Source organism: Theropithecus gelada, chromosome 12 (genome assembly GCF_003255815.1).
Source record: "Theropithecus gelada isolate Dixy chromosome 12, Tgel_1.0, whole genome shotgun sequence".
NCBI classification, from domain to species: domain Eukaryota; kingdom Metazoa; phylum Chordata; class Mammalia; order Primates; family Cercopithecidae; genus Theropithecus; species Theropithecus gelada.
The window spans coordinates 112,483,853-112,496,210 of record NC_037680.1 but is presented as its reverse complement, the minus strand read 5'-3'; the positions used below and the strand labels follow the sequence as shown (position 1 = coordinate 112,496,210).

The window sequence follows — 12,358 nt, the reverse complement described above, 5'->3', positions numbered from 1 at the left end:
ACTCCTGGAACCAGGGGAATCGTGGGTTGTCTGCAGTGAGCCCACTCTGCTCTCGATTAACTAAGCCTGGCATAACCTGTCTACATAGTAGACAACCCAGGCTGACTCAAGGGGGATCTTTCCATATGACATTCCTCTCCTCCCTAGGAGACGATGAGAGCAGTCATGGCTGGGGATATGAGCTTGGGTATCTTCAGTCCAGAGGAATGGGCAGGCCTATTTCAAGAGGGGTGCAGGGAGGATGGGAGAGAGCTGAGTTCTGGGCCACATCCATTAGGGCATTCTGCTGGCTCAGCCTCACGGGCAATCCTTTTTAGAATCCTTTTCCTCACTCTTCCTGACTGGGTTGGAACCCTCCTTTCTTCCTCCGTGCCTCACCTTCAGTGGCTGCCCTTCTTACCGCCCCCCACAACAAAGCTCCATAGCCGCACACACCCTTCCCTTTGCGTGGATCCCACACACCCTTTAGCCTACTGAGTTCTTGGCAGCATCTGTTGAACTGGACCCACTGATGCGTCCATCCTCTCTGGGGTCACTTTCCAGTGTACCCTGGGACACCACTGCACATGATAAAGTGCTAGTTATATGTTTGTCGAATGAATGGAACGAACGACAAACAGATACGTTGCTGTGATGGTCTCAGTTGAAAACACGCTTAGTAATTCACACACTCATGCATGCACGACTTGACTTCAGAACGCGAACGGATGCCTCGCACCTGCTCACCCTCATTTTACTTTTCACCACCTGACAAAGCAGATTTCAATTTGTTTCCTTAGTGATGATCCGTCCGTTCTTCTTTTGCAACTAGAGAGACCTGGGAACTCCGTTGGGATTCCTGCTCCACTCCCAGGGCCAGGGCAGTGGGTGGCCACAAGTGGTCAATAAACACTTGCGGACTAAATGAAGTTACCTATGAAATAACTGCTGTGAAATGTACCTAATCTACATAATCCCTATTAATTTACACCACTGACTTTACTTATGATTCAGGAACAGGCTAAGATGATCCAAGGCAGGAAACCCAGTTTCCACTCTAACTACTGATACTAATTTAAGAACCTGTTGCTGAGATTGCTCCCAGTGTTTTCTGCCATACACTGTACACATGGTGACCAACATGCTCTGTCTTAAGGGGCACCAGCACTGGTTCTGTTAAGAACGAGTTTCTAAAGCAATATGCAAAGCATTAAGATACTTAATCTTAAAAATTCAAAAAATTATATCATATAAAACTGGCGGGAGCCTTGGAGCTCAGTTTGCAAGTCCAATAAAATACACCAAGCCACCCGCCCCTGCCACCACTTGGACGATTCCTATTTGGGGATGCCATTCAAGTGTGCTCACTAACTCAGCATAATTCCTGGGCAATGACATTGTGATGACGGGCTGGGCACAGCTCCAGGTAGTCAAGAAAGTGGAGACAGACAAGACCCTGAAGCCCCTCTTCCTGGTGGAGTTAGAATTCTCGCAGAAGACACATAAGCACACAGGATCATTTCGGATAGTGACAGACGCTAGGAAAACCATACAAGATGGCGGGGGCAGGATGACTGCTAGTGACGGGGTAGGAGTCAAACACGAATGTGCCCAGAGTAAGTCAAGCCACAATACTTGCTGAGAAAGATAAGAAAAGTCTGGGTAACCGCGAAGAACAGGATGGAGAGGGGTTGTCTGTAGCGATGTGCGCATGCTGGACCTGACGTCTGGGCGGAAGCCTGAACCATCTGGTGGATGACTCATCCCAGATCTCAGCAGAGCAGCCGGCTGGAGCCGTGGAGAGGCTGTCAAGAAACAGGGGTCAGACCAGCTGGGGCCTTGCCAGCCAGAAATCAAGAATTGAGAATATATTCCATGGGCAGTGGAAAGCCACTGGAGTGGGTGTGGGGAGTGGCAATCTGGCTCATGTTTTGTTTTTTTAAAAGGTGAATTTGGCTGCAGAGAGAGAGGACTTTTGGGAAGTAAGAATGACAGGCCAGAGATAAGTTACGACTGATGCAGCAGAAGGACTGGGGGAACACAGAGGAGGTGGAGGCACGGGGCAGACCCAGCTTGTATTCTTGGAGGTCAAGTGGAGGGAACCAAGCAAATGAACAGACTGTGAGGTGAGGCCAAGGGAGGGTGTGCACGTGACGCTTTGGGTGTGTCTTTAGCTATCGGGAGGATAGATGGTGAAAAGGTGGGTGAGAAACAGACGCTGTGGAAGAAAGCTGGAGTTCTTCAAACACACTGAGCATGAGCCGCCCAACTGCCTTCCACGAGTAGGCATCTGGTTACCTGTGTTCGATGTGGAGAGAGTGGTCATGGCTGGGGATGTGAACTTGGGTATCTTCTGAGTCTAGAGGAATGGTCAGGCCTAGTTCAAGAGGAGTGCAGGGAGGATGGGAGAGAGGTGAGTTCCGGGCCACATCCATCACCTGAGGTCTGGTGGTAAAAGGAGGATGACACAGGGGGCAGCCAGAGAGCAGCACGAAAAACCCGTGTGTGTCTTCAGAGAAGCCCAGAGGAGAGAGGGTTTCAAGCAAGACGGGGAGTCAGCAGGACTCCCACTACGAAGATTACCACGGGAACCCAGTGCTTCCGGGACCGACACGGATGAGAGCAGCGTTGGAGGGTGCTGGCCTGACGACACATGGGAGAGGGTCGAAGAGAACGTGGGTGGTAGCTGGGGACAGTGAGGACAGACGAGTGTCCTGGAATGTGTGGTGAGAAGGAAAGTAGGAGGAGAGGTGGAAACTGAGGAGGGCCATGGTGTTGGGCTGAGCGATGGCCGAGCAGGTGTGTAAGCTGAAGGGAGTGATCCAATATCTGGGAGAAACCGCTGGGACAGGAGAGAGGGTGTCCGCAGAAGCAGAGTCCTTTGGAAGACGAGAGGTGATGGGTTCAGAGGTGGAAGGGATGCCCTACCCCATGTCCAGGCAGGAACAGATCATACATGGTAGCTCCACAGGCTGGAGAGGCATATGGGTTTTGCATGGGAGAGACATGGGCACCATCCCCCGTTTCACTGGGAAAGGAGGCAGAGGGACTTCAGGCAAGGGAGAGGAAGGCGGAGATGCCAGAGGAGAAAGCTGGAAACAGTCACTGGGAACGGTCTCACTGCATCACACTACTTGGTGTCAAAAAGATGTCTTTCCTGCAACTCCTACCCATTGCTCCCAGTTCAACTGTCTGGGTTTACACAGAATCAGGATCAGATTTTGTCCTATGACCACCAGTCACACACATCATTCAGGTCCCTCTGAAAGAGCTTCTCAACTCTGGTTGCGTATCTGAAACCCCTGGGGGACATTCCACTGCTAGGGCTCCATCCCAGGCCAAATGGACTAGATCTCTAGCTGTTGGTCCCAGGAACAAGCTTTTAAAAAATCACCCCCAATAACATAATGGGCAGCCATTGGACAACGCCTTCCCGAGAGGCTCCTCCGGCCCTCCCAGGTTTTCAGCCACGCTGGCTGCTGTGGGTTTCAGGCTCCTCCTTCCATCCCGGCCCTTCGATTCCCAGTCCACCTATGTCTTTCTCAAAATGTGGGCCCCGAAAGGATCCTCGGAGCCCAGTGAGACGTTCAGAACCTCTCTCGTCCTTAGTGCAGAATGTTAAGTCTTGAAAGCATTTCTGCAGACAAACCACATCCAGGCCTTCCCCACCAGGGTCCGGTACTCCTATTCCATTATCTGTAAAGCTGGTTTATTGAGCCTGAATTCAAGATTTTATCTGTTTCACTTTGTTAGTTTTGACCCATTTTGTAGTCTCTAAATCTGGAGATTTCAATGTAGATTATGTCTCAGCTTGTGGCATCCACATATCTGATGGCCTCACCCTCCCTGTCCTCATACACGCAGCGGAGGGACACGCTGAGCACCCAGTGTTCTTGGAGGTGGGTCGGGTGGGCAGGGGAACAGCTTAGTGACAATTACAACACAGCCTGTTTGAATCTAGCCTTGCCCACTGACCTGCTGCTGTAATAGGCCCAACTGCCCTCTGCCCCTGCTTCATCTAAAATGAGGAAGTCTCTGGCGCTCATCTCCCAGGGGCCTGTGCCCGGCAAGCAGCGAGTTCCATGAATGTCACATCACGTCAACGCTGGTGGCAGCAGGACTGCTGCTGAAGCGGCCGTGGCCCCAGGCGGATGCTCTGAGAAGTGGTGTGGAAAGCAGCCTGAGGACCAGGCACTGCCCTGGATTGGCTGCAGTAACCCTCTTGTAAACCAGAAACCAGCTTTCCCTTCTTTGGGAAGGATCCTTACTGACCTACGGTGCAATGCAGCAACCGCAGCTGGAAGGGGCCACAGAAGCAAAACCTTCATTGCCCAGATCGGGGTTTCCTGACCATGGCACCGCTGGTGTTTTGGGCTGAATAACTCTTGGCTGTGGGGGCTGGCCTCTACACCACGGCACACTCAGCAGCACCCTGGTGGCTTCTACCCACTAGCTTCCAGTAGCATCACCCTCCCATATGTGACAACCAAAAACGCCTTGAGACATCACGAACTGTCCCAGGGAGACAAAATCACCCCTGGTTGGGAGCCCCTGGAATAGAGGAAGACACGCCGAGGGCCAGAGGACTAAGAGGTCTGGTCCAGGCACTAAAGCAACTATCAACAATATCCTTCTCTACTCCCTGTTTACAAGGATTTCTAGAATTTTTTTTTGCCTTGCAACGACATAAGGATTTCTGGTCTTCGGGCATGAAATGCGCTGCCCCCGTTTGGTTTTGATCACGGGGCAGCATTTCACTGTCCTCTGTTTCCCCTGGTCAGCAGCTACTGCTGAAAATAGCTGATAGGAAGGAACTAAGGAGACAAAGTACAAAGTTACAACATTCTGATTGGGAGGAAAAAAAAATCCACCTTTCACCCCCTGTGTCCAGTTACCCCAGGACGCTTCTGCCTGCTCCTCGGCCACATGCAGAGATAGGAAAGCAGGCTCCGAGCACAGAAGGGAGCGGGGTCAGCCTTTTAATTAGGCCGGCCAGCCTGGCGAGCCGAGCAGCCCCCCGGCGGTGAGGCAGGGAGTGCCCAGCTTTGAGAGATGAGAGCCCAGGGGCCTTTAACACTGAGCTAAGCTGAAGGTTGATGACAACCCCCAGGGAAGGCTTTTGAATGCCAGCCAAGATTTGGGAAGAATTGATAAAGGAAACTTCAGCATCAGTGAAAGACAAAATGTCTATCCATCTTAGAATGTATTTCCTTGAAAAGCAAGTGCTATCAAAAGACAAACAATTTTTATGATACAATGTTTTAGTACTAAGCATGCGTTTCTCCTTTTAAAAAAAAAAAACAGCAGAGGGGAATGATTATAAGCTTTGAAATCAGAAAGACCTGGGTTTGAATTTTGGCTAATTATGATAAGCATGGTCTTGGTTTCTCAGCCTTTTGGAAGCTCAGTTATCAGGCAGAGATGATGATCCCCAGGGAAACGAGTGTTAGGTGTGAAGGTCACCACAGGGGAGGCAGTCAACACATGTACTTCCTCCTCACCACGCTTCACTGATACCCTCCCATCAAAGAAGCTTCCAAGTCAGAGACCGGCAGTATCACATTACCGCCGCCTGCTGGTCATGCACTAAAATTGTCAGTATAACATCCAAAAAGAGAAAAAAAAAATGCTCCAATTATAAATAAAAACTGATGAACGGTGTGGACATGCTTGCTGGAAAGTGTGGTTCAAACGCACTGGCTCCAAAAGGAAGTGTGGGACGGACAGCTTCCGAAGCTGAAACTCGTGTTTCGAACCCCCTTCATCAAAATTGATGTGCAAAACATTTTTATAATGAGAAAAGACATTTAAAAGTTGGCAAAAACTCAAATGCTTTCCACTGAGGATCAGCTGCTTTACAACCACAGAGTCTACTGGAAAGACACAATGATTACACGGCCAGAAGGAAACAGGGAGCAGAGCATACACATGCGCACACACACGTGATGCACTCCTTCCACGTGGAAGATGGATATGGTGTTTGTGCTCGATGGTGACAAGGCCGCGTGGTGGCCTGGGGGAGGCCGAGGGAAGTGAGGCTCAAGAGCCACACGGAAGAGTCATGTGAAGAAATGCAATATTAACAGTGATGGCCAGTCGGCGTGGCAGAAGATAAACTGTTGGACTGAAGCAATCGGGGATGGGGTGGAGCTATCAGAGGAACCTGACAGCCCAGGGCTGGGGGAGCGAGGCTGCCACGGCAACAGCATCAGCTGAGGCCACCAGCTGAGGCTGGCCCAGGCAGGAGCCAGGGGGGGACGGCTGGCCAGGCTCACCCAGGTACTCAGGAGGTAGGCAGGCAGGTAAGCGCTCTGGCCCTGAGGACAGGTGTGATGCATCTTGCCTCGAAGTAAGATAGGACAGCCAAGTATGCTATAAATGACCCCCCAGGGCCCCTGCTACCCACAGTGATGCTGACTCGTGGCTAACACTTCCAGAGGAAATTACCTATGGAGGAAATGATTAATCAAAAAAAATTACAGGCTTCCAGTAAGATTCAAGAGAACCCTCAGCCAATAGTTGTTGCAGAGATAATTGTTCTGAATCTATCAATAAAGCAAAGCTGCCCCTTCATTGACTGCAAACACCAATTTCTTTCACCCAGGATTATAAGTTGGTGTTCACAGGCTCACTACTGCCATTACGGTGATAAACAGTTTAAACCACAACAGGATCTGACATGTAGATCAATTCTGGGTCCATAAAGAATCTACACAAGAGGTTGCAGGACAGGAATTTACAGCCACCAGTTTTTATTCTCTCTTGCTGCAAAAATTACTTCTGTCAAACACTTAGAAGAGTGAGAAAAAATGTAAAAAAATTAATTTTTCATGTACTCCTGGAACGGCCTTTTTCAATGCAGAGGCTCAAGATGAATATGTTTCTGCATTTAAAAAATTACACTCAGCAGCATGTGGTGCTCAGCAGAGGAGGGATCCAATCCTCTGTGCTGCCTGCAAGCCAGCAGATGGCAATTTGAAACCCTGAACCGAGCTGTCTGCATTTTCTCTAAGGGCAGATGCGGGTCTCATGTTAGCAACGCCAAATTATATTAGACATTTAATTTTAAACCTCAGGTACTTAAATGTGAAACCTTACAACAGTAATAGTCATAAAGCAGTGGGCATTCCATTTCACAAAATGGATTCTTTTCTTCTTCCCTTAATTTAAGCAGCACCTCCTGTTTTGTAGGTTGCCCCTACAAAGGAATCTATCTAATTAGGAGTTTCTCACAGCTGCTTTAAAGGCAGAAACCCCGGGGGGACCTGTGTGTCTAGAGAGTTCTGGAAAGTTCTCCAGAGCCAAAGTCTTAATTTAGGGTGGACAGGGGGGCAGAGAAACAGTGAATCCCAATGTTGTTATGATTATTATGTTTTAGAATAAGAGTGCGCGACAATGGGAAAGCAAACTTGCCAACACGGGCGTCTATCTTCCCAAGCTGCTTAGGCTCTCCCCATTCATTCCTGCTGCTAGCACAGAGTGAGCGAGTCTGAAATCCAAACCAAAGACTAGGGATGGGGGCAGATACATTTAAAAAGAAAGTGGGGGCAGGGGGGACTTAATATGACCTGCAACTTAAGAAGAAAGAACATGACAGAAAGCTCTTAATCATGTTGATTTCTTCTGTGATTATTTTCTAAGCCCTGCAGGGACGGTTTATGTCAAGACTGAGGCCTTGAAATCCATTCATAAACACGTTTTCTTGAAGTTGTCCATGAGATCCCGTGCCCTGGTGTTCACTAAAACTTGCTGGGGTCTAGCCACTTGACGGATCAGCACACTGAAGGGGGGAATGACGCGAACCAGAGGGATGCCGGGATGGTGTCCTCGGCGCAGAGACAAGGATGGGTCCAGCAGGTCTGGGTGGAGCCTGAATTCTGCATCACCAGTCAAATCCCTGGAGCTGGCAGATGCCACATGGTCCGTGGACCAGGCTTTGGGAAGTGAGGACTTAGAGCAGTGGTTCCCAAGCTTCAGCATGCCATGTGGTCCCAGAGGGCTTGCTATACACAGGTTGCCTGGTCCCATCCCCTGAGGACTGGATTCAGTGGGACTGACACGGGGCCTGAGAATGGACATTTCTAAGCAGTTCCCAGGGGTGGCTGCTGCTGCTGCTGCTGCTCCTGGAGGCACACCTTGACATGCAGTGATGGAGAGCTGAATCGGGCCACCTGAGTTTGAATCCCGGCCCCTCCTAGGATGTGACTTTGAGCAGGTGATATTTAACTCTTCTGTACCAAAGGCAGCCCCTGTAGAAGGGAGGTAACAACTGGATCTACTCTGTGACGATCAAATGAGATTATCTACATAAAGCCCTCAATAAACTGTAGCTCTTATTATTACTATTATCGTCTCCCTTTTCAAAATATTTTGGGTATGACATATTATTAATCCTTAGAAAATGCAGGAATCAACCAAGATCCCCGTAAAACTGTAGGAATCAGACTTCTGTGCACCATTCTGCTGTCTTTCTGGATCTTTGCTCTGTAAAATGTCAGCTCCCAAGTCTGAAAATCAGATGCTAATTTGGCAGCGCTGGGCTCTCAACACTCATCTCTTCTGGTCTCTCCTCATTTTTCTGCACCCCAACTATCACCTTTCACTTCACTGTAGCTCGTGGCTATTCCATCTTCCCTTTTCCTCCTCTCTGGGTCTTTGTCCAAAGTGCCCCAATGCTTATAATAACTTCCTCCTGCTGTTTTGCACAAAAAATCCGTCTGGTTCTTTAAGCATTGCTCAAGTTTGATTTTCTTTGGGAAGCTTTCCTTGATCAACTCTATCAATCCTTAAACGACCTGCACAATTTCAGCCCTGGGCTCTCCCTACAGCTCTCCTTCCATGTCCCTCAGCAGGCTGACATCTGGGGCATCCGCTGGCTTGTTTCTTATCTTCTGTGTCCAGGGTTCAAGATTTACGAGGTCAGGGAGCACACTGGTCTTTAATGGACACCCACGTGTGTGAATATTATAGAAATTGCTTTGTGAATAAAAAACCGGCATTCAAACTTAGGTGACTTTAGACTCGCATGGGTACTGTACAAATGCGTGTGTGCAGACAATGCGGCCCACTTCCGTGGAAAGAGACTTCCAACCAAACCGAGGCTCTGGAAAGCAGAGTCTCACGACGTGGCAGTGTGGAAACGCCCATCGCACATACGAACAGCTCAACAGAAAGAGCTACTCAGTAGAGGGAAAGTTACCCGGTGAGTCTTTATCAAACAGGTACGTGTGCAAAAGGAAAATCTGTATAGGATGAATTTTAGATGAGTACTTAAAGACCTGTATTACTGGCACCTCAACTACTCTCACTCAGCAGAGGCTGCTTGGAAAGGCAAGGCTTTGTCCGTGTCACTTGTGCACCTGGCTCCAGAAGGCCCAGCGTGGATCTCCCCACACCCTCAAACGTGGTCCTGAGCAAGAACACCTTCACCAGATGGCGGCCACAGAATGAAACCTTATCAAATAGTAATAGTCATTGATAATATATATTTTAAAGTATTTGATAATGAAGTGAGTATGTGGACTCTTTGCTCCTCCTAAAGGAACCGTGATAACAGTAGTTCTTCAGTCATGAAGGGCCAAGTGTCCTGTGTTGTGGCACACGCCTAACTACTAGGTAAGGGAGGGGAGAACGTGTCCATTGAACAGATGAGAAAACGGAGGCTCATGGAGGTACAGAAGCTCATGCTAGGCTGCCTGGTTGGCAGGTGGCGGGGCTTCAGCTGCAGCACATAGAGGTCTGATGAAAGGCTGACTACGAGGCCTGCTGGGGCACGCAATGGTTACAAAGAGAGTAAACTGTAGACTGTTAATTTATTCTAACTTCAAACTTCTTGTTTGGGGTTTTCAGGCCTTTCATCGTGATTCCAGATGAGGCAGAGAGCCTTGGAGAGCCCTTGAAGAGGCTGCAGGCAGACCTTTGCTATCTACCAAAGCGCCTTCTTTTGAGGGAAGGAAGGAGCCCCGACACTGGGGTAGGAACGGGCCAGCCGGGGCAGGCGCGTGACGCTCTGTGTGTCTGCTCCAAGTCACAGGCTTTTCCAGACCCACAGCGCTACGGCGTGGAGCTGCCTCGCTGACTCCGCGTCTCCTGGCTCAGTTTGGAGATGTCTTCCTTTAAGGCTTCTGCTCGGTGGTGTCTGCGGAACCACTAGAAATAAGGATGATGTTTACCCAAAGCAAACGTCCTGCTGCAGCAGCTGGTGGGTCTACAGGGAAGACCTGATGCTGAATCTTTTAATTAGAACAAATTATGCTAAGATTACTCTAAAACCCTGTCTGATAGATTACATACAACAGTGGGAATTCCTTTAAATACCGGTGAACAGGCCAGAGACAAAACGCCACAGGCAAACCCTGCTGCAGTCGCCAGGGTGCCCTCGGCGCCGCGTCACTCACACTCCACACAGACGGCGAGATCGTTTCCAACGTGCACGCTTGTTTCCCGAAAAGCTGGCTACACTTGTCAAAATAATAATAATAATAATAATAATAATCATAATAATAATAATGCCGAAGGAATGTGAAAACTGAGGGATTACAAAGGGGACTCCAGGATTTAGAGGGTACACCAGGAATTCTGGAAAACAGACACGGAGACTGAATTCATCCTAATGATAGAAAATGTGCACTACTGTAGAAGTGTAGGCCACGCCATGTAGGGCAGTGTGATTGGGGAGATAAAATCAGATACTATTTCTCAGCGCTGCCACCTCTATCACGTGACCCTGGGTAAGCCACTTGCCCTGTCTGCAGCCTCAGTTTCCAAACTGACCCAATGGGATGACCACCTCCTCCCTGTGCCGAAGAGGAACAGATGAGATGACACGGGCAAGACAGCCTAGCAAGGACAAAATGTTCCATAGATGAAAGGTAAGGTGTGAGTCTCTGCTGCAGCCGCCCCACGGGGTGCCGCGCTCCCAGAGGAGCATGAGAGCTTAGGGCGTCCTGTCCAGCTCCCGGCTTACAACGAAGGACCTCGAGGTGGCCGCGGGTCCGTGGGGCTGCGCCCCCTCTTACCACTGCTGATGGCCGAGTTTGCAATGACCGTAGCCTCACTCCACTGGTCGGCACTGGAGACTGAGTAGGAGCGCTGGTGCATGCCGTCGGGTCGGCTGTTGAAGGAGACCAGGCTGATGCCGCTTGCCATCTGAGACCCAGATGCACTAGTGACATTCCCTAGGAATAAACAAGTCAGGTGAACACCACCGCGGACTGCAGACCACAGAAACCAGCGCGAGTTAGTCTACGGGACCCACGTGTTGGCACACAGTGCACCTTACCACCGAGAGCAGCCCTCGTCCTGCCTGCATGGCAAACGGAAGCGCCAGACAGAAGATATTTGGGAGGAATAAAAGGCGGACGCCAATCTTGATGGTGCCTGACAAAGCAATGTGAAGGGACCTCAAGCCGCAGATGACTCGCACAGAACAACCCTATACAAAGACGCAACCCAAGTGCAATCGCAACACTGGGTGGAAGAGAAGACAAAAGACCCAGTCGGTCTCAGCAGAGGCACCGCGATCCGGCAGGCCAGCAAGATGGTGGCTCCAGGAGCCTGGCCGTGTCACCCTATCAACGGAACAGAAAATGATCACCTATTGAGAGTCAACTGTCTGGTGCCAGAGGATTATTTTCATGGGGAAGCCATACTTTATGACGAACACAAATCAAAGTCCCTAGACACGACACGGAGGAAATGCAGGCTCTTCAACCAGATAAGTTTACTCTTAACCTTGAAAAGACTAAGCAGACGAAAAATAACCTGCGTGACTTCACAGAGCACAAGGGCTGTGATGAAAAATGATTCCATTGTATACTTAATGATTTGAATCAGTTGCTCAACATCAAAATGAATTATTATCTGGTCATACCCATTTTAGACTCAAAAACATAATTAAGTGCCTTTCTCTAAAGCTCAGCCAATCATACCTTGCTGCCAGCGAATTAGTCTGTTAGGTCTGTTTGCAGATCTTCGGAGGTATTAGGGCTTTTTATAAAAAAAATTTTCTTCCAATTGTTTTAGTTCAGAACCAACTAAGTTCTAAACTGTCTCAACAGAAGTTTTTCAAAGTGCAGGATTTTATAATAAATGCGCAGCCCATATTAGCAGTTCTTAAATCTGGCCAATTACCAGAATTTCCTGTGGAGCTTTTTAAAACTAGAGGCTTCAAAAAATACAGATTTGGATTCAGAAGCTCTGGGAATGGGGCTCGGGAAAAGATGCATTTTCAAAAGCACGCCGGTGATTTGGATGAGAAGCCAGAGGCAGGAACCAGGGCTCCCCTCAAACAAGTGGCCTCACCGCGATCCCGTGCAGCACTGGGAAGCCAGGGAATGACGAGCTGAAGCCAGCGTACGAGCCCTACACCCAATCAGCG

General features: G+C 49.3%; 1 protein-coding gene across 5 annotated transcripts in view; it reads right to left on the bottom strand.

The window, feature by feature from the left end:
• Positions 1–12,358, bottom strand: part of AGAP1 (ArfGAP with GTPase domain, ankyrin repeat and PH domain 1) — a 633,884-nt gene that overhangs the window by 185,369 nt on the left and 436,157 nt on the right. For 2 of the 5 annotated variants that reach the window (XM_025404402.1, XM_025404401.1), the window contains one exon: positions 10,998–11,156. The exons of the other annotated variants lie outside the window; for them this stretch is intronic. In XM_025404402.1, coding sequence (XP_025260187.1) covers positions 10,998–11,156 — 159 coding nt within the window. The remainder of the gene's footprint in view (positions 1–10,997; positions 11,157–12,358) is intronic. 5 annotated transcript variants of the gene reach the window in all.